The sequence below is a fragment of the Siphateles boraxobius genome, unplaced genomic scaffold (assembly GCF_051911475.1).
Source record: "Siphateles boraxobius isolate OS27281-9 unplaced genomic scaffold, OSU_SipBor_1 5, whole genome shotgun sequence".
NCBI lineage: Eukaryota > Metazoa > Chordata > Actinopteri > Cypriniformes > Leuciscidae > Siphateles > Siphateles boraxobius.
The window spans coordinates 9,322,817-9,343,538 of record NW_027509141.1 but is presented as its reverse complement, the minus strand read 5'-3'; the positions used below and the strand labels follow the sequence as shown (position 1 = coordinate 9,343,538).

The 20,722-nt window shown below is 35.7% G+C and overlaps 1 protein-coding gene across 2 annotated transcripts in view; it reads right to left on the bottom strand.

Annotated features, from left to right (window-relative positions):
- The window catches only part of ranbp3a (RAN binding protein 3a), a 32,879-nt gene extending 12,826 nt beyond the window's left edge, over positions 1-20,053 (bottom strand). The window contains exons 1-13 of one of the 2 annotated variants that reach the window (XM_077202745.1): positions 19,983-20,053; positions 11,953-12,035; positions 7,394-7,449; positions 7,279-7,315; positions 5,827-5,913; positions 5,675-5,746; positions 5,262-5,327; positions 4,969-5,061; positions 4,795-4,886; positions 3,715-3,825; positions 2,594-2,685; positions 2,418-2,493; positions 2,188-2,296 (exon numbers count right to left, since the gene is read on the bottom strand). In XM_077202745.1, coding sequence (XP_077058860.1) covers positions 2,188-2,296; positions 2,418-2,493; positions 2,594-2,685; positions 3,715-3,825; positions 4,795-4,886; positions 4,969-5,061; positions 5,262-5,327; positions 5,675-5,746; positions 5,827-5,913; positions 7,279-7,315; positions 7,394-7,449; positions 11,953-11,968 — 907 coding nt within the window. In that variant the 5' untranslated portion in view covers positions 11,969-12,035; positions 19,983-20,053. Of the gene's footprint in view, positions 1-2,187; positions 2,297-2,417; positions 2,494-2,593; positions 2,686-3,714; positions 3,826-4,794; positions 4,887-4,968; positions 5,062-5,261; positions 5,328-5,627; positions 5,649-5,674; positions 5,747-5,826; positions 5,914-7,278; positions 7,316-7,393; positions 7,450-11,952; positions 12,036-19,982 lie in introns of those variants that run through there. The other variant, XM_077202746.1, reaches the window with a different exon arrangement.
- Between the last annotated feature and the right edge of the window lie 669 nt (positions 20,054-20,722).

Below are 20,722 nucleotides of genomic sequence, written 5' to 3'. Positions count from 1 at the left end.
TCATTACAGCTGAATGCTTCATCTTTTAACAAAATTTTCTTTGCAAACTCTCCATTACACTGTGCCTCGCTAACAAAACAAAATACTCCGAACAAACATATGATCCTCCGACGCGATACGGGACACCATTAAAATAAACCATCCATTTGTTCCGGACGCTGGGATCCTTCTGAAATCTGTACAGAGACGCAAACGAGCCGTTTAAACAGGACGCGTCAAAACAAACTTTCTTTCCATTTGTCCTGTTTTTGTCAGACTCAAGTGCGTGGAGTAGATCAGAAATTGACTGTGCACATGTATACTACATCGCAGTGGTTCCAACCTTTTATGGGCTAGCGCCCCCTATCCATTATCCAGGTCCCTTACCCCCCGGTTTTTTTTTTCTTTATCCATTTGAAAATCTTGTTAAAATATGCTATTATAAACTCGTACGGGCAACAAATGAACTTCCAACTCTCTCCCATGCCACTGAAAGTAGATATAAGATGGGCTCTCATTGGACAGTAAAAACGACCGTAGGCTATACGGTCATTAAAACGGTTATGTTTGCACTTAGGTTTTTATTACGCATTTAGGAGAGTATTGCAAGAAGCTGCTTACATTAACCTTACTTTCGAGAAAAAAAATGTCATGAAAAATTGTGTTAAAATTGTAGGCCTAAAATACCTTGGTATCAGCTTGTTTTCATCAATGGTAAAATGAATACAATTACAATTAATTTGATTTGTCATGACTAATTTGTGTTCATAATCAGTAAAAAAAAAAAAAAAAATCTCCTAAACAAGAATAAACATATGAACAATTAAATTATTGTATTAATTATTTTTAACTATCTTGAAAGTATCCAAGCAGCGGTTCGCGCTCAGATGTGACGGCGGAATTAATACATTATCAAAATGTGATTACAGAATATTTATTATTTAAATTATCGATCAAATTGTCATTTTCTTCTTACAGTCTTGTGAGTTAACAATAATGCCTGACCAATAAATTACTTGGCATTAGTTAATGCCTGACAAATTTAAAAGTTTTAACTTATAAATAGAATTTAGTTTAATTAATTGTAAAATTCGTCGCCGGAGTGAATGGGAACATTATTTATTGAAAATATATTAGTGGTTCTTAAGTTAATACTTTTTTAACAGCTTATCAACTTTCCATTCCTCCACTGCATGATTCTAGTCAGCGCCGGATTGCTGTCAGCGTCAGTGATTATAACAGACCTTATTCACAGCAGCGCTAGCTTTGATTTTTAACGGGATAGACATACATCTCTTCAGTGGGTTGAACTGTGATTTAATGCGTTTTTGAATTGTTGACGAAACACTATAAAAATATCTTCCAAGAAATTTCAGTTGACAAAAAACCCCCGAAAATGGAGCGGTGGAAAATCACGATTGACCTAGGAGCTTTTACGGCGGATGCCATTGAAAACACGATAAGTCTATCCCTCACAGCCTCGCTTTCATACCCGTCATGGTGCTCCTCTGAATTAGGTCTATGGGTTCCATTTGCTTTCGACGCAACGCTCACATCCAGTGTAGGCAAATGTTAGCTGTTAAGCAATTGAATGACAGTGGTGTTAGCCTACGCTGTGATGATGTGAAACTATTCATCAATGTCTTGCTTTGGAGGCAGGCATATGCAAATGTATTTTCCCGTGTGACATCACACATCCCAGAATATTAAAACGATACATTTTTGGAGGTTCATTAATTAAATGTTTTGTTTATCATGAGGAGGATGTTTTAAGCTATGAAACTTGCAGGATGTTCTAATGGTAAAAAGACATGACCACTTAAAATGACTAATCACAGTAGATTTTTTTTTTTTAAATGCATTTTTGCACAATCCTAACATGCACTAAAAAAAACAGGTGACCACTAATTATTTATGAACTAAAAATGCATTTATGAAACATGAAATAGTTGCATATGGTTATCACATTTAAAAAATGTGATTATGCTTCTGACTTTATGCTGGCTTTTGTTGCAAACACCAAATAATCTAATGGTATAATACACATTTAATTAGTCACTTTACACAACATTTTGCTTTCAGTGTGAACAGAAAAGCTGTTTGACGCGGCAGTGTTCTCATTTTCGCCATAGTAACGATGACCATTAATCTCAAAACTCAACATGATTTTTGTCAGGTTAGGTTTGTGATTGTGTCTGGAACACATACTCTTCTCCACAGTTTGATCTTGTGAGGATGAAAGCTGGCTGAACAGGCCCATCTCCGACTGAAACTCTCTGCTGGCCCCTGGTAGTTCTGTGCTGAGTTTCGGCAGCGCCTGAAAGCATGCAGTACAAGTGGGATTGAGTGATTTACAAGTCTTGATACTCAGCAACTGTGAGCTATGATAACCTGAGCATGTCAAATTATGACAAATAGAAAGGAATTAATCGCTTTACCAAGACCCGATCCAACATGTTCTGCCCAAAGACAAACTTCACACTGTTGGCATTGCTGTTGTCAGGTTTCTGTGTGCTAAAAGAATCAATATTGATGCCAAGAAAAGTTACAAGTTTCTGTCTGAGAAGATCTGTAAAATGTCTTAGAACGAACATGAACATTTGAACTGCAGTACCTAGAAGTGGTGCACTGCAAGAAGTAATTTGTTTCCTCTGAACTTTCTGGCAGAAAACGATCAGTATTCTGAGAGTCCCAGCTGTTTCCCACCTGCAGCAAATGCAATACTTTAAACAAAACTCCAAAACCAAGCTTTTTTTTTCTTTTTTTCTAAATTATTGCATTATTTGCAGTCTGTAACTTTTTTGTGTTCAAAACTAGCAAAAATTACATAATGAGCAAGTACATCATGAATTCATTTTCCAAACTGTGTTTTTGTCTTGTCCTGAATCACTAAGGGTACACCTATAATAAGTGTTTATATTCAGACTATTCAGACTGGTTCGGGTGGGCAATGCTATGGAGTAGCCCAGTACCTGCGTGACTCATCATAATCAGAGAGAAGTAGCTCCGGTTACGATGTTCTTCCGCAAGACCCATGCAGTTCTGTTTATTAACCACTAGAGCGCCAAAAGTTACGGACTGCAGATTAAATAAGGAACATCAAAAGTTCTGATTTGCAGGCATTTATTCGGAATTAGGACTGGGTGATAATTAGATCAATTATATCTTTACCTTTTCCCTAGATTTAAAATATAGTGAAAAGGATTAAATAATCATATATCTAATGTATTTTCTCTGAAGCGGTATGTTTTTGTGATTTGTTTTCTAACAGTAACCAATAATAAAATCAAACTTTATTCAAATCTACTATATTGTAATTAGATTTTTTTTTAAACTAAAACATTATCAAATCTACTATTAAAAAAACAACAAAGGCAAGTTCTCCCCAACTGTTATTCTTTTTGTTTTTATATATCAATATATCTAATTATTTTCATGTATGTGTGACAATATAACAGATTAATAAACAGCAATATTATCAATATACACTACCGTTCAACAGTTTGGGGTGGGTAAGATTTTTTTAATGTTTTGTAAGAAGTCTCTCTTCTGCTCTATTTGCCGCTTTTTTTGCCCCGACGCAGGCTAAATAAATAAAAAGCCAATTAAATCCTCGTAATATTCCAAATGTTGCTTCATTTTTATATTGACAGCAAAATCGCTTGCACTGTAAATATTCAATATATAACCCAGTCCAAAATCACACAGAGAACATCAGTATCAGATGAATCAAACCTTTGCTCTGTCCCTCATATTCTGTCCAAATACAAAACTGTCCTCAACCGGGGCATCGTGTCCTTCAGGTTTGTCATCTGTTTTTTCCCCCAAAGAACTGTTGTTCTGTACCTTAAAAGAAATAACAAAAAGTCGTTTTAAGTTTTAAAAGTGTGACCAAATGACATATGTTCACTTTGCTGTATTCACACATCAAAGATTTAACAAAAAATATCGGGTCAGCCAAAAAAAAAAAAAAAAAGAAGATGTTTAGCACAAGATGACAAACTATTTTCTGGAAACCAAAAGTAAACATGTCTGGCCTTTGGAGCGTAGCCCATGCTGTGTTCAAACATGCTTCTTTTGTAGAGTATGAAAAACACAGAGTTTAAACATTTCAGTGGCCCCTAAATATATGTGGACAATTAAAGCCTCACTTCAAAATATATAAATTCCTTTGTGTTATATAACAAAATGGGATTTTATATAGCAAAAATACATATTTGAAGCAAATAAATTCACAAAAAGAAGTATGGTATGCTTAAAATGATATAAAACAAGTTATTATACGGTTTAAAACTAATACAAAAAGTATTTTGACACTGATTGTCAAATCATTATACTGCCATTAATCTATTCATCTATTTTTTTGTGATAATTCAATTTAAAGTTCCCCTATTATGCTTTTTCGAACATTACCTTTCATACGGTGTGTAATATGGTTGTTTGTGAATATAAAAGGTCTGCAAAGTTTTAAAAATCAAAAGTGAATGATAAATAAAGTTATTGTCTTCTAAAAGAAAAAATGATTCAGAAATTCAGAGTCATCAGCTATTCCACTCTTATTTCCAGTTACATACCTACGCAACAATGTAACAAATTTGCATAATATCAGCCTATGTTCTTCATTGGCTGCTCACAAACAATGTATACTTTGACCTGGCATTAAACACTGTAGTTGTAGCTAAGACTGGAAGAGTTTGGTTTGTGTTGTCGACATGTAGAGAAGAGGCTGTTTTCAGCTCTGCAAATCCACTTCAAAGGATGAGAACTCGGGCTCAAATTGATACGGTAAAACCGGCGGTTCGAGTCATGTCTTACCAATGCCACGTCATTTTCCTGTGTGCCAGCAGCAGACATCTCTGAGTTACGTTCACATTCTGTTCCTCCGTTTGAACTGCTGTTGCTCGTGTCTGGTGAAACAACAGACATGTCACATGTTGTATAGTTCTCCTTCAGCTGGTCTACTTGAGCTGATATTCATCATGTACTCACTGTTCTGAGGGGGGGTTCGGGCCGGAGGGGGCTGCAGCACTGGAGGTCGCAGAATGCTGCGCTGGGCTTCTTTGGGTTTGGGGCTAGGGATACCTGAAATGAATCAATCAAATAATGATTGCTGTGAACTCATCATCCCTCAAGCTGTCAGGCCCTCTGAGGGTCTCTGGTACTGAAAGTTCAAATGGTGACTATCTGTGGAATCATGTAAATAAACAATCTTATGAAAGCACCACAACTGGACATTAATCAACAGACTGTTCAAAACAGCAGATGCTTGAACAGTGACTCACCAGTGCTCGGTGCCTGACCGTGGATCAGAGTTGGGGGTTTCATGCGAAACCCCACAGTTTTCTCTTCTGATGAAAAAAAAAAAACAATTGAGAAAATTAGATCTGTCAACATGAAACTAAAACTGACCATTTCTTCCTTTCTCCAATGCAAATGTATTGTGCAAATGTTTGTCTTTGTAAACTTTGAAACTGTAATGACTAAACTCCAACTTTCCATTTTATGTCGGTCAAATACAGACCATTTTTGATCTATTCATGATGGATAAAATCAACTCTTGAGTCATTTATTTCTCACTGAATATCCTGCTGCACTCATAGATGTCACATAATGAACATAAAACAGGCTGCCATTTCATGCTGACTTACAATGTGTGATTTTGTATAAGTTTGTAGCACACTGTAGCAAGTCTCACCGGGTTCTGAGTCGGAGTTTCCGGTTGGTGACTGACAGAAACTGGATGGCATGAAAACATTATTCTTAGAAACTGTGAAACGGAAAAGAAGTGTGTCAAAAAACCAGGCTTAAGATCTGTTATTATTTTCCAGGTGTAAATCTCTGGATTACCGGAATGAGTTGGTGGGAATTGTGTAAATGGTGATGTTCTTCCTCTTTTGGCAGCAGGACTGTATCTGCCATCTTCTTTATCAGAGTCTGGGGGAGAAAAGGAGTCCGGAAAAGACACATGCATAAATGAATTCTTCACACAGAACTCAATGGATGAAGCACATTTTCAAGATATTTTCCACCCCAAAATTAATTTTTTTTTAAAAGAAAATGAAGACTGTTTTAGGATCTTTTTCACTGTAATAATATTTTTGACATTTAAGCATCCTTATTTAAATTGCAGTTATATAGCTGAAAATATTTGTTTTATTTATTTATCTCTCAATATAATTTTAGCAAGAAATTAATTGAATCAAGATGATTTTGGTGGTGAAATTTGCTAGGGTGGCTCGATTGAGGCAAAAAGCATAATGACGATTATTTTGGTCAATATTGTAATCACAATTATTTCACATGATTTGGTTAGTTTACTCAAATGAAAATTCTGCCATTAATTACTCGCACTCATGTCCTTCTAAACCTGTAAGACTTTCGTTCATCTTCAGAACACAAATGAAATATTTTTGATGAAATCGGAGAGATTTTTGTCCCTCCATTGGCAGCCTAAGTAACTACCACTTTGACGCTTCAAAATGTTCAAAAAGAGATCGTAAAACTAATCCATATGAATTGGGTGGTTTAGTCCAAATTTTCTGAAGAGACAAGATCGCTTTACATGATGAACAGATTGAATTTATTTACATACGATCTCTTTATGAATTTTTTGCAACATCAGAGTGGTAGTTGTGTAGCTGTCAACGGAGGGACAGAAAGCTCATATTTCATCAAAAAGATCTTCATTTGTGTTCCGAAGATGAACGAAAGTCTTACGGGTTTGGAACGACATGAGGGTCAGTAATCAATAACAGAATTCTCATTTGTGGGTGAACTATCCTTTTAACGATAACTATATATTTCAAATATGTATTTGTTGTAAATTTCCTATGATTTCTACATTTTAGATACCAGCCAAATTTAAAGTTAAACTTAAAGTTAAAAAGTTAAAATTATTTAAAATAAGTAAACAGTCAGTAATACAATAAAAAAGCAAATTACAAACAATAGGACAAATACAATAGGAAAAAGATAATAATAAAACAAACAGTGCTTTTTCATTCAAGTATATAAGTATTCAGCTACCAGCCTACTACAAAAAAAATGAATAATAAAACACAGCATTGTCTTCACTGTAAAAATTAAACTTCTTTTTATTCTTATTAAAGCAACCAAAGTAATTCGGTCAAGAGCAGGGAGTGATTTCGTTTAATCGAACAACCCTAAAATGTGCATTAATTGGGCCACAACAAACATTAATTTTTCTTTTTTCCCCATCTAATTATATAAAATATATTTCTTTGTGAAATTCAGCATTTCAATAATATCTTTTGTTGACTGTAAAAAGACTAAACTCACCTTCTCCATCCTCTGTGCTGGATCCGTCTGCTGACCTCTGGGGACAGAATCAGTGTCTTAAAGCCAGTTTTGGACAGGTGTGATCAGAGTCAGTAAGAACTGGTGCTGGTCTTACCTTTTGGGTTTTATCCTTCTGAAACACAAACACTGGAGGAGCAACAGCAGGTTTCTCTGCAAGATGAAAAACAAGATGTCTGAGTCAGTGTGAGTGAATATGATTCAATCACTCTGTACCAAAATCAAGTGTTTTCTGTTTTACAACATTCTAAAACGGATAAAGTGTAAGAAATGTTGATTATAAATGTATTTTATTGTAGACATTTATGCATTGTCCACACTAATGCGTCTTCGTTTGAAAAGGCATCTTTTGCTCTCCGTTTTGGCTGTCCCCCCACACTGAGACAGCGCTTTTTTCCTGCAAAAACTGAGCTTTTTAAAAATGCTTTTCGCGTTGTAGTATGGATTCTGAAAAAGGAGGTATTTGTTACGCATACTGAACCAATAGTTTGTCCCTCTAATTGTGGCATTCACTTTTACACTGTTGCTAAAGATATGTTACTTTGTACAATCTTCGTACTGCGATATGAAGATTGCCTGTGATATGACAGAAAAGTTACGCACAATTGCTGTCCTGCAGCCAAAACAGTAGTTGCGTTTTAGACCAAACATATAATGGTGACCTGAACGCATCAGTGATATTTCGCTAAATAAAATGGTCCTGTCAGAAGAATAAAATGAGAACTGTTTGATGTCTGTTCTGTCTGTATCATCTCAGTGTGCTTTTATGAGGTTTTACGCGTGGAGAGCATTTTGAAACAAAAAGGCATTTTTCAAATGTATCCGGATTAATGCAGGCGTAGCTTTAGATAGTGTATTATAATACATAAATAGATTACAATTCAGTAAAAACTGAAAAGTATCAATACATTTGTTTTTAATTATTACAAACAGACTATTATACACAAAACTAAATTTATGGCTGTCAATTTAACAATTTTACATGCTAGAGCGATTGATTTAATAATTGTGCTGTGAACTGTAGGCCAGTGATAGACTTTTGAAGCTACTTTTTGGGAATGTCTATTTCAATTATTTTCCCAAAGTAATGTAATTTCTTTGAATCATCATTTTCATATTGAATATCATTCAAGTGGTTTGTTAATCAATTGACAGCCCAAAGATTTATTTACTTTTAGTACTGCACTGAATCTCCTCTTTGCATATAGGCCTATAGCACTATTTGAGTTACTGCCTGCAGACTGTTCCAAATCTGTCACATGGGGTTTCATTTCAGTTAAGATACTGAATGTAGGTTATATAATTATATGGAAATAAAACTATACAATATGCTAACTTTTGAAGCCCCCTTTTAGTACTGTCTATTCAATTATTTTGCTAAAGAAATGTGATCAGTTTGATTCAATTTCATGTTAATAATCAATAGACTGCCTCAATATTTATTCTTAGAGTACTAGAGTCCGGCATCGAGTCTCATGTAGTATATAAATATATAAAGAGAGACAGAGGGAGAGATTATACATGGATTATACAAGGATTAAACAAGAAAAATAAGAGATTTTTCTATATCTAATGATCCTTTTTGGTGTCAATCTAAGAAAACCAAATCAGGTTGCACAGTTTAACAGGGAGAATATTTTTCCTAGATGTTAGTTTAACCCTGTAATACAGGTCCTTCTCAAAAAATTAGCATATTGTGATAAAGTTCATTATTTTCCATAATGTAATGATAAAAATTAAACTTTCATATATTTTAGATTCAGTGCACACCAACTGAAATATTTCCGGTATTTTATTGTTTTAATACTGATGATTTTGGCATACAGCTCATGAAAACCCAAAATTCCTGTCTCAAAAAATTAGCATATCATGAAAAGGGTCTCTAAACGAGCTATTAACCTAATCATCTGAATCAACTAATTAACTCTAAACACCTGCAAAAGATTCCTGAGGCTTTTAAAAACTCCCAGCCTGTTTCATTACTCAAAACCGCAATCATGGGTAAGACTGCCGACCTGACTGCTGTCCAGAAGGTCATCATTGACACCCTCAAGCAAGAGGGTAAGACACAGAAAGAAATTTCTGAACAAATAGGCTGTTCCCAGAGTGCTGTATCAAGGCACCTCAGTGGGAAGTCTGTGGGAAGGAAAAAGTGTGGCAAAAAACGCTGCACAACGAGAAGAGATGACCGGAACCTGAGGAAGATTGTGGAGAAGGACCGATTCCAGACCTTGGGGGACCTGCGGAAGCAGTGGACTGAGTCTGGAGTAGAAACATCCAGAGCCACCGTTCACAGGCGTGTGCAGGAAATGGGCTACAGGTGCCGCATTCCCCAGGTCAAGCCACTTTTGAACCAGAAACAGTGGCAGAAGCGCCTGACCTGGGCTACAGAGAAGCAGCACTGGACTGTTGCTCAGTTTTGCATGTCATTCGGAAATCAAGGTGCCAGAGTCTGGAGGAAGACTGGGGAGAAGGAAATGCCAAAAGTCCAGTGTCAAGTACCCACAGTCAGTGATGGTCTGGGGTGCTATGTCAGCTGCTGGTGTTGGTCCACTGTGTTTTATCAAGGGCAGGGTCAAGGCAGCTAGCTATCAGGAGATTTTGGAGCACTTCATGCTTCCATCTGCTGAAAAGCTTTATGGAGATGAAGATTTCATTTTTCAGCACGACCTGGCACCTGCTCACAGTGCCAAAACCACTGGTAAATGGTTTACTGACCATGGTATTACTGTGCTCAATTGGCCTGCCAACTCTCCTGACCTGAACCCCATAGAGAATCTGTTGGATATTGTGAAGAGAAAGTTGAGAGACGCAAGACCCAACACTCTGGATGAGCTTAAGGCCGCTATCGAAGCATCCTGGGCCTCCATAACACCTCAGCAGTGCCACAGACTGATTGCCTCCATGCCACGCCGCATTGAAGCAGTCATTTCTGCAAAAGGATTCCCGACCATGTATTGAGTGCATAACTGAACATAATTATTTGAAGGTTGACTTTTTTTTTGTATTAAAAACACTTATTTTATTGGTCGGATGAAATATGCTAATTTTTTGAGACAGGAATTTTGGGTTTTCATGAGCTGTTTGCCAAAATCATCAGTATTAAAACAATAAAAGACCTGAAATATTTCAGTTGGTGTGCAATGAATCTAAAATATATGAAAGTTTAATTTTTATCATTACATTATGGAAAATAATGAACTTTATCACAATATGCTAATTTTTTGAGAAGGACCTGTATATGAAATAATATGTGTTTTTGTTGGGTATCACAATTGATACATCAGGCTTTTATTTCAGTAAGAATTTGGAGCTCGCACTCAAGGATGAAAATATCAGTTAATATCAGCAGCTACACCAGATTGCATATTTTTGCTCAAGTAATCAAGTAAATCTAAGCTGCTTGAGTTCATCCTGAAATATTGCTGACAATATATAAGTTATTCTTACGTTTACTTTATAAAAATCCATAAAGATTTCACAGCAAAAAGACACACGTAGCCCAACCTGAAGTGGGATGTTTTTAGAATTATAATTACTAAAAGGCTTGTTAATTGTTAAAAAAGTTTATTACACGGCTCTGTGGAATACTTGATTCTGATTGGTCAATCGCGCCATCCAGTGGTTTGTTATTCCTCGATAACAACCGCTGAAAACAGATAACACAGGCTCATCCGGGATACTGAAGTCAGCAGTGCTATACGCTTGCAAGGAACGATTTTTCTTCGACGAAGTTTTGCGTTTGGTGAGCTAATAAAATATTAAAACTCAGTCAAATTAATATTTTGTGTAAACGCAGCTTCTGCCATTTTGAGACTATTGTTTTGTACACTGTTGGATTATAAAATGCAAAAAAACAAACATCTTAAATCAATATCTCTTATCTCCATAATGATTTATGTGGCGAAATGCTGTGTAATAACTGGTATGACTGTATACCGTATCTCTTTAAATGTCCGTCTATTTTAAAATTGCCACGCTAGCAACTGCTCTATCCGCAGAAGCTTTGCATTTAAAGACCTAATAAAATATTGATCTTTGGCAAGTAGCCGTGGCGGTCCTTATTCTGAGATAACAACCGGCTGGATGTACATTATCCCTTAAATAAATGATCAATCAGACGAGAGAAGGCATGATGTAGATTGTGTACAACAGGATTTCCGGCAAAGTTTTGATTACGTTGATAATTTAGAGGCCTTAAATTAAGTAGTCTTTATAGGGTTAATATCTTAGAATTATAAAGCCTCTGTCCTGTCACATTCTTTGGCTGATCTTTGTTAATACAAGAGCACAAATACGCACAAAAAACAAAGCCCAGAAACAGAGCAGAACAACTCATGAGGGCAATGGGAAAAGTTCCAACCCTTTAGAAACAGATGGACTAAAAAAACTGAAAACCCACAAAAGACATTTTTGGCTTCAATTGTTTGTTTATTTTTGTTACCATGGGCTTGCAGAGATAATGTCCTATAACACATCTACTGGTTACCGGCTCTGATGCAGTGCACTGACCCATTTAAAGCCTCAGTCCATTATCACTGAATGAAAGATTCTGAGAGTGCAAATCAAACTGCAATGACTGTCCCAATAATATATAATTCAACAAAAGAACTGCAGAAGAGATCATCTCTTTATCCGTTAGCCAACACAACTCACCGTTGTCATCTGCCATGCTGCTGTCTGATCCCTCCTCAGGATGAAGTTAAGCTCTTCTGTTTCCAACCATCAGAGAGAAAACACTAAATAAAAAATGGTAGCAAAAGCATAAGAGTTCAATTAAATAAATAAAAACTGACAAGAATAAAATATCCTAAATATAATAAAGATGTAAAAGGCAAAGCTTACCAACTTACAAACACCAAAACTTTAAAAGAACCGTTCAACCATAACTGAACATTTTGTCATGTTATTACATTTGTACGACTCTACATTTCTTCAGAATATTATGGCACTTTTTTAATACTACAAGTGAAGAGTTTTTAATGAATTGGTAAATCTAGTTTAGAAAAAAATAGCCTGAATGATTCATTCAGGGATCTGAAACTCACTGATTCAATGATCCAGTCATTATTAATCATCATATTGATCACACGTGGCTACAATCAAAAAAATATAGCCTATATTCAAACAGCTGTGATATTTTACATGACTACTTACACGGCTGAATATTCGATCCCTTACTTCAAAGGCACTTATTGTTAATAATATGATTACAGATTATAACCTAGATGTTCTGTGTTTGACAGAAACCTGGCTAAAACCAGACGATTACATTACTTTAAATGAGTCCACCCTCCAAGATTACTGTTATAAACATGAACCTCGTCCGCAAGGCAAAGGGGGAGGTGTCGCTGTAATTTATAGTAATATCTACAGAATTACTGATAACAAGTCTTGTTTTAAATATAATTATTTTGAAGTGTTGGTGTTTAATATAACACTATATAGTGTAAATGATAAATCACGTTTGAGATTTATGCTGGCTACTGTATACAGGCCACCATACAGACTTTATCAAATAATTTGATAAGTACTGGCTGCAGATAAAGTCCTAATATACATTTTAATAGACATGTAGATAATGAAAAAGATGCATTGGGATTCGTATTTAAAGATATTCTGAACTCAATTGGAGTTAGACAACATATGTCAAGATCTACTTATTGTCGTAATCATACTCTAGATCTAATATTATCACATGGAATCAATAGCCGCTTTTCCATTACTCTTCAAATTGTGCAAATTGAAATTGCGAATTGAAAATATGCCCAATGGAAACACGTCAATTTTGCAAAAACTCCCATATGTCGCAAAAAAGTTTTTACGCTCGCATGAGGTGGTTTTTCAGGCAATTCGAAAAGGGAATATTTCGCAAAACTGCAATGGAAACAGTTTTTGCGCATTTACAGTCACATGACGTAGATGGAGCAGTATGTTTGGACAGAAGACGAGGAATACTGGGAATACGGGAATACTGGATTCTAAACAACAAAGAAATGCCACAATTTACTAAGATCTTGAAGCAGATAGGAGGAAGAAACACCACATATGTGCTGCTCCCAAGTATAAGGGGCAGTCCCTGAACGCAATGAATGCTTGAATAACATTGCCTATGTTTCCTTTGATTAAAAGTAATGGCTAATGTGGTGGCTGCGATATACTTAAACCTACCAACATCCGTTGCCATGATTTTTGGAATGACTTATCGAAAGTTTTAGACACATAACATTGGTTAATGGAAACACTGTCATTTCAGAATAGTTTTTAATTGACATTTAGAAAATATCGCAAAGGTTTTTCGCAAATCTGTTATTGAAACACGGCTAATGTTGATGGCGTTGAAATTCTACAGCAGAGCGATGAAATCTCAGATCATTATCTAGTCTTGTGTATACTTCATTTAGCCAAGGCTGCAAAGTCGACTCCGTGTTACAAATATGTTAGACCCATCACTTCTGCCACTAAAGATTGCTTTTTTAAAATTCCTGATCAGTCTAATCTCCTCAGCATCCCAGATAGCTTAGAAGAACACGATATTGTGACAGAAACTTTTGACTCTCTTTTCCAGCACTTTAGACACAGTTGCTCCTTTGCGCTTAAAGAAGATAGTCCAACGCCATCAGGGCTTGCAAAATCGCTAGCCCGACATCCCGGTGCTACTGCTATTGTGTTTTCCAGTCGTGCTAACCAAAATGCATAACCAGCCTGCCTGACGGGCTATCTGAAATAGTGTAATCAAATTCCTCCCTTTATTCGCATTATTGACTAGTTATTTTAATGAAAAATATGACCATGCAAGTTTTTAATCATGGTGATTTATTCTGCAGCGCAATTTCTCATGAATCTCCATGCCTATTTAAGAGAAACACATGATCAATCAAAATTAAAGCACCACTTTCACATGAATGCTTTACTTTGTGTGTCAGAATGTTTGAATCCATGTGCTAACACACCATCACTGTAAAGCTGCTTTGAAACAAAAAAATCTATAGGCTATTGTAAAAAGCGCTACATAAATAAAGGTGACTTGACCATCATATATTAAACAGCATAAAATATTTAGAGCGCCATTTAGAGCACTTGCCTCAAAAAAGTCTGGCATTATTATTATTTATTGCTACACTTCAATATGTGAATTATTCCATGAGAAAAATAACATTTTTAGCATTGTCAGGCTTTAAAACAATGGAGCTGCGCGCTCTGGTTTATGGCTGCTATAAATCTGACCTGCCACAAGATGACAGTGTTTTCAAAACTCCTGCCGGTTGCATAAACCGCTAAGACTAGTCTTACAACCTAGACACCAATTTTTTTCTTTAAGACTGTTCATAGCTTTTTTTAATCAGTTACATAAAAGAGATGAAAACTCATCTCTTCCGTGAGTACTTAACATTTAAAAAAACAAAAACTTTCCTTCTCTTTTAAATCCTTCCTTCTCTTTTAAATCTTCCCTTGTCTGGCTTTTGCTACTCTGAGCAATGCCTGAACTTTGTATTTTGAGCACTTCTTGCGTTGTTCTTGCCTCTTCATGATGACTCGCTTGCTTTAGTCCTCAGTTGTAAGTCGCTTTGGATAAAGGCGTCTGCTAAATGACTAAATGTAAATGTACATAAAAACGTAGATTAGCCTAATTTAATACCGAAAAGTAAAACTGACATCCCCAGACTAACTGCTAGTGGGTCACACCAGAACTTAAGACACTGTCTTAACATAATGGCTATGTTTATACAACCGGCCCCTGATGCTTAGAATCTTGCATGGAACAATCAGAGAAAAGTGTCAAAATTTCAAAGAGTCATTTCTCCATCCCTCCTGCATCCAACTGCAAGTTCTGACGTTTGGGGAAGACAACTGGTGCTTTCACCGCTTGTAAAGCAGTGCCGTTCTCACTTAATTTATTGTTGTTAAGTGACAGATTGCATGCGCAGTGGAGAACCATTGATTGTGCGTGTGTGACAATGTTATGAGGAGCATGGATTTACGGCAGTATTTCAGTTCTACTCAGCCACAAAAAAAAAACAGGTCAGGATGAAAACGTTTTTGATTGATGTTTTGACTCCTAACCAATTTTCTGCTTTAAACTTAATCTTTTTACTTGGGCTAGTAAAATTCATTTCGGTTTTTTGCATTTCATGGAAAGAGAGCATGATTGCGTACAGCGAGGGCATAAAAACTGCTAGATCTGCTTATTTTTCAGCCCTAGATGGCCTGGATGACTAGTAATTTCCTACTACTTAATTCTGAAAAAAAAAGTTTCTAATTGTTGGACAAAAAACTTACTCAGAAATAACCAAGAATACTGTCTAACACTTGATGGCTGCTCTGTCAAGTCCTCGTCGTCGTTTAGGAACCTGGGTGTGCTCTTGATACCAGTCTTTCATTTGAAAGTCACGTGTCTAGTATCTGTAAAACCGTATTTTCCCATCTTAAAAATATATCTAAATTAGGACTGTGACGGTGGCAGTTTTTTACCACCGTGGTGGTAATGGACCAACCACCGGCGGTGGCACAGTGGTTGGAGAATATATACACCTCAATTAAATACATTTTGAAATAAAAAAAATAACAATAAACGAGGCTCAAACATCCATTTCGTAACAAACATGCGTGTTTGAGCACTTCCATCAATGAAACATCACACTAAAGCCTGTAAAGCATTGAAATAAATATCAGTAAATAATATGAACTTAAATAATATAATAAAGTTAAATATTTAAAAAACATTTGTTTTATATTTCCACACAAAGACGCGTGATATAGCCTACCGCTCTGAGCTTTGAGAGAGATGTGGGTCTGAAGATTGAATTTTATGTTCCACAAAGGCAAGACATTTAAGCTATGTTTAATTTTGCGCTTCCAGGGAAAGCGAAACCAAAAATCACCCGTGTGTGAAACGCGGTTTACAAATAAACTTGACGCACCTTACCAAGTATAATAACAGGCACAAACTGTGTTAAAAATCTTTAACAAAGGCTATCTTTCTTTACTTTAAAGAGTTATTTTGACAAAGTTTTTCTACTTTACCACGGTCAAGAATGTGAATATAATAGGCTTACTTAAAAGCGAACCAAAGGAAGAAACGTTTAATCCCCAGCGAAAATGAGTGAGACGAGACGTGAGTAGATTTTGGAAAAGAAACAAGAGATTCCATGTCCAGTGGAATAACTAGGTCATGGAATAGGCGCTGATAATCGGGTGACCAGATCGCAAAACAGAATGCAAAGCCGACAAAGCTTAAATTTATGAGCTCACGCTAGGGTGACCACCCGTCCCGCTTTGCATTGTACCGCACAGCATTATCACCCCTTGTCCCGCACGTCGCATATTGACAAAATGTCCCGCATTTTCATCAGTCTGTTTTTTTTTTTAAATCATTTTAAGAAAACGTGCATGCGGTCTTTTACCTTTTTAAGAAAGCATTTTATTTATTCTTTTTGCGGCATAGTTTTTCACCTATATTAAACAGTGCGTCGTCAGAAGTACAACTACAACAGCGTTTTTTTAAATCCTATCCAATGGTTGAAAGGACAGGAGTCAACACGGTCACTAGTGGGTTGTGACGGCTGTCAATCAAATGTGGAGCGGTGATTCGTTCCATGTGTTTCTGTCAGAAAACAAATGGATAATTCGGTAAATTAATTTTTAAATTTAACAGAATTTATCAACTTGTTGCCTGCTGTGGTTGTTTTAATTCACATCCTTTCTAAAAAAAATATGAACGTTTTTGGTGTAATCTTATATATAATATTAAATATTAATAATATTTAATATATTAAATTCATGTTGGTTTATATTATATTTGTTCATTATTTATTTAGTTGGATTTTAGTTGGGCTTGGTAAGAAATGTTTCAAAAATTGTTATCTGCATGATGCCTGCCTTTTGGCTCAGTGATGTTGAATTTAAACGTCATGTAAAATAAAGACATGTTATGTTACATTGTGATGTAACGGTGTTTTCTGGAAGGGACTAAAGAACAAATAATTTTTATCAGCTGAAATGCAGAATACAAATGTTTTTATTAAGTTAGATAAACATATAACAGTTTCAGGTTATGTTTTAGTGTTGGTAACATGTCCCACACAAACTTATAATTGTCCCACATTTGGTTTGTTTGATGGTGGTCACCCTAGCTCACGCACAACTCTCACTTTCGTCAACAATCCAAACGTTTCCATGGTATTTTATGGTTTCCATGCTAACCCATTATTTCTTTTGTAAACAAAGCTTTCTGCTTCACTCCTGTCATAATATTACATTTAGTCATTTAACAGACACTTTTTTCCAAAGCGACTTACGAATGAGGACTAAAGCAAGCAAGTCATTAGAAGAGGCAGAGCCGGTCCGAGCCTTTTGGGGGCCCTACGCAGAAATTGATTTGGGGCCCCCCTCCCACGCGAAGTCACCTGTGCTTGACGATTATTGACACAAATGTCACGCAATAATGATACATTCTAAATGAATACAGTGAGTATTAATACAAAATAAATACTTCATAAAAAATAGATGCCTACTTAAATAAAAAAGTTTTAACTTTTACTTTACTCTTTTACTAACTCTTTGAAACTTCTTAAAACAAACGGTCTCAAAACATATAAAATAAATTATTTGCTAAAATAATGACAAAACTGAGAAATCAGAAACATAATAACAACAATGACATAATAACAACAATGACAATTATTGTTGAAAACTGTAAAAATATTATAATTTCTCAACTGTCTCAATAGTGTAACTGTCCTCAAATTATTATTGTAACAGACTTTGTTGGATTGTACATGACAGAATCCAACAAAGTCTGTTACTATAATACCGGTAATGATGTACTGGCGCTCGTTGTATGTGTGTATGCAATCTATTTTTCCCCTCGGGGCTTGCCGTCGATAGGAATGGGTTGTGCGCACTTGGTACTGGAGTGTTGCGGGTTTTTGGAGTTAGTAATCTGATGTGTGGTATAATAAAGTGGAGAAGAGTTCAAACTGCTATGTTTATTATTTATTCAAACTGCTACCCTTACACCTAGAAGGTTAAGTTCCCCTGCGGCTATTTTCTCCAACTTAAACCGATACCGTGACTATGCACAGTTGCGCACGAATTGTCTATGCACTCGCGAGGTGTCTAGATTATGCGCATGACTTAAACGCTGGCAGACACAGCAGCAGTTGTTGGCAGGTATATTGATCATGAAATCAGAATTTTCTTGTCTTGAATTATTCATTAATTCATTCATATTCATTCATTCATTCATTTATGTCACTTGTTTAAGTCATCTAAAATATATATATATTTCTAAACTCGATTGGGGGGCCCCCTGGTCTGTCAAAAAAAATTCTACTCAGCCACCGCAGTGTTGCGGTTGTCAAGTTTACCGGCACAGCCCTAATCTAAATTACGTTAGAGCTGCACGATTATCACAAAAATCATAATTGCCGATTATTCCCTTGAAATTGTAATTGCGATTATTAATTACGATTATCACAATTTACATTGAATATATATAGGCGTATTATACATGTTTACACAAATTTTTTTAACACACACACACAAGTACTGTCCCCCTTTACTTAACATACCCATCAATTGTAAGAATGACTAATAGTAAAGACTACTAATAGATAAACATTAGGACTATGCTAAAGCAATTAAATAGCAGTCCCAAACTAGTTTTTGTTAATACAATGTTGATATGAGCCACCACAGTCATTTAATAATATAAAAAATAACACAAAGTGAAAATAAAGTGACATTTTGGGCTTATGGAAACGACAGTTACCATAGTAAATACACAATACTAACAAGAACTGTTAATGAAACAGCTCCTGGTGAACAGAATGAAAATCACACCTGCATTCAAATCCTTCTCAGCTAACACGTGATTTATTGGTATTTTACTTTTATTCCGTATTTTATTTACTATAATTCACTTATATTCCAAATGAAATGGCTTCTTAAACAAGAAAAAATATAGGGCGGAACTTTATTTGTTTCCATGGAGAATTGATTGGTGGCTAGCTACAATTGTGTTTTTGTTTTAAAATATCAAAAAGGCTACATTAATATTCTAGTTTCAGATCAACTTTAAATTAATTAAAAAATATACTCATTAATTAAACATTAAAATTCTTATTAATAGAAGAATAGATATTAAACAATGTTATTTTCTGTACTTGCATCCAAAACGGCACCTAAACTCACTACACATATCACAGTCGACTTTCTAGGCTGGAAAAAAAGCACACCGTAATTCCTCTAACTCAAACGACGTTCAACGTTATTTAAAACGTGTTGAAACTGACACATCAACTAACGTTACTGCCACAAACCCGCAGATAGAAATAACTGCAATACACGCATTTGCAGCGACAGCTCGTATACGATTGATGGAAATAGCAGAGGTTACATGCCCGCAAATAAACAGAAACAAATATACAGTACTTGTACATAATTAAAACTCTTCTGTAAGAGAATATGAATAAACACAAATGTATGTAAACATTAGTTCTGTCTCTTACTGAGGCCGGTGCGTTTAAATGCTTCGATAAAATTGCGTAATTAAACCAAAAACAATAAGCAATCACTCGGTCTCTCAATTCCAAACAGTCTAAGACATCATTACATGATTCATTATAATTAATAAACGGGTATGGCAAAGAAAAACGGGTATTTATGACACAAACACCTCTTACCCTCGTCTGTCACCTCCGCCATCTTACTTCCGGCTGTCTAACCATAATCCTTTGCGCTCAACAGTGACGCAAGAGCATGACGTGAGCTCACTTCTGTCGAGCGCTTGCTGAGTAGAGGAGTGATATTAGCTTACTAAAGAATTATAAAGTTATTTTATTTTACTTTAACCTGTTAACTGTCCCTCCGCTTTTTGAGCATCGATTTTAATAGATCATGAATGCTTTGGAATACAGACCTAAAGTTAGGTGAATCACTTCAAAAGTTATAAGTCAGTATACTGAACTAAAAAAATATGTATTTTACAAAATAATATCAGTCTATTTACTTGAAAAATCAAAACCATTTGTTTAAAGGGTAAGTTCACCAAAACATTTAAATTCTGTTATTGATTACTGACCCTGATGTCGTTCCAAACCCGTAAGACTTTCGTTCATCTTCAGAACACACATGAAGATCTTTTTGATGAAACCTGAGCTTTCTGTCCCTCCGTTGACAGCTACACAACAACCACCCTGATGTTGCAAAAAGTTCAAGAGATTGTAAAAATAATCCAGAAGAAGTGAACGGTTTAGTGCATATTTTCTGAAGAGACTTGATCACTTTAAATGATGAACAGATTTAATTTAGGCATTTATTCACATTTAAGCATTGATCAGCGAACAAACAGAAGCTCATTGGTTCTCGCACATCAAGCGAACATGCTTGAGCTTCCGTTTATCATAACTGATGTGTGTTGATG